This window comes from Punica granatum, chromosome 1 (assembly GCF_007655135.1).
Source record: "Punica granatum isolate Tunisia-2019 chromosome 1, ASM765513v2, whole genome shotgun sequence".
Classification (NCBI taxonomy): domain Eukaryota; kingdom Viridiplantae; phylum Streptophyta; class Magnoliopsida; order Myrtales; family Lythraceae; genus Punica; species Punica granatum.
The window spans coordinates 41,630,007-41,631,514 of NC_045127.1; the positions used below are offsets into that span (position 1 = coordinate 41,630,007).

General features: G+C 49.1%; 1 protein-coding gene across 1 annotated transcript; it reads right to left on the reverse strand.

The window, feature by feature from the left end:
• Positions 1–354: 354 nt before the first annotated feature.
• LOC116206244 lies at positions 355–1,062 on the reverse strand. The gene has a single exon (XM_031539062.1). The coding sequence runs from the start codon at positions 1,060–1,062 to the stop codon at positions 355–357; it is 708 nt and encodes a 235-aa protein (XP_031394922.1).
• Between the last annotated feature and the right edge of the window lie 446 nt (positions 1,063–1,508).

Consider the following 1,508-nt stretch of genomic DNA (forward strand, 5'->3'; position numbering starts at 1 on the left):
TGAAAATGGCCACGGGGCCGCCATCGGGTGTAGCTCATTGGGGGGTGCTTTGCTCTAGTCGGTGTAGACTTGGCAGAAGTGGCAATATCTGACGTGTTTGGCGCAGTCGGCCTCCATGGTGGACTAGAAGTAACTCGAGCGCATGAGTTTCTTGGTGAGCATGAGACCGCTCATGTGAGGTCCGCAGCTCCCTTCGTGTATCTCTCTCATGAGGCGTTGTGCCTCGTTTTCGTCGACACATCGGAGTAGTGTGGCGTTGAAAGAACGACAGTAGAGAGTCTCTTCGCTCAGAAAGTAATGCGCTGCGAGTCTCCTAAGTGTTTTCCGGTCCCGACGGTTGGCGAATGTCGGGTATTAGCTGGTTTGCAGAAAAAGTTTGATGTCTTCGTACCATGGTTGTTCATCGGTTGACTCGATTGTGTCGTAGTAAGTCGGGCCTTTGGCAATCTCGATCTCAAGTGGCTCGATGAGGTTTTCTTTTTTGATGCTCACCGTTGATGCCAATGTCGCAAGTGAGTCTGCAAACTGATTCTTGATGCGTGGCGTGTATGTTAACGAGATTTTCTCGAAGTTCTCCGCTAACTCCTCGAGATACTCGTGGTATGGTACTAGCTTCGCGTTTTTCGTCTTCCATTGTCCCAGTATCTGGAAGATTGTGAGCATTGAATCCCCGAACACTTCTAGGTCCTTCACCTTGAAATCGATCGCCGCCTGCAGGCCAAGGATGCACGCCTCGTATTCGGCCACGTTGTTGGTGTAGGGAAAATCAACTTTTGCTGCAATCGGATAATAACGTCCGTCTGGGGATATCAGCACTGTGCCGATACCAGAACCAGTGGAATTCACTACACCGTCGAAGTACATCTTCCACGCGGTCCCATCCTCCTTCTCGTCCATTTGGAGGATCCCTTCGTTTGGAAAGTCGGAATTAATCGGTGTGTCATCCTCAATCGCAAACTCCGTTAAATGGTCTGCAATTGCTTGCCCCTTGATTGATGTGCGGGGCACGTACTCGATGTCGTACTCCGTCAGCTGACAGCGCCACTTTGCAATGTTCCTCATGGAGGACGGGCTACCAAGTAGATATTTCAGGGGATCCGCTTTCGACAGCAAGCGGATAGTGTGGTAGAGAGTGTACTATCGAAGTCTCTGCATGACCCACACCAGTGCGCAACACATCTTCTCGATCTCCGGGTAATTGGATTCCCCTTTAGTAAACTTTTTGCTCAGGCAGTTGCTAGTTTCACGGGGCCTACGGAAGCGAAAAAGAACATAATTTCAAAATTTTCTACCCGTGAAACTAATCCCAAGACCTACTAGAATAATAAGAATAAATAAAGGCGTACCTGGAATATTTAAAATTGTCGACCGAGCGTCCCACACGTGACGCATCTACCGGTATCCACACCGACTTTGTCGACGAGTCTTTGAGATCAGTGGTGCTAGCGGCCAACACTCGAAATAAACGCTGATGCGACACCCAAAATTTTCAGACTAATGGACCTAAT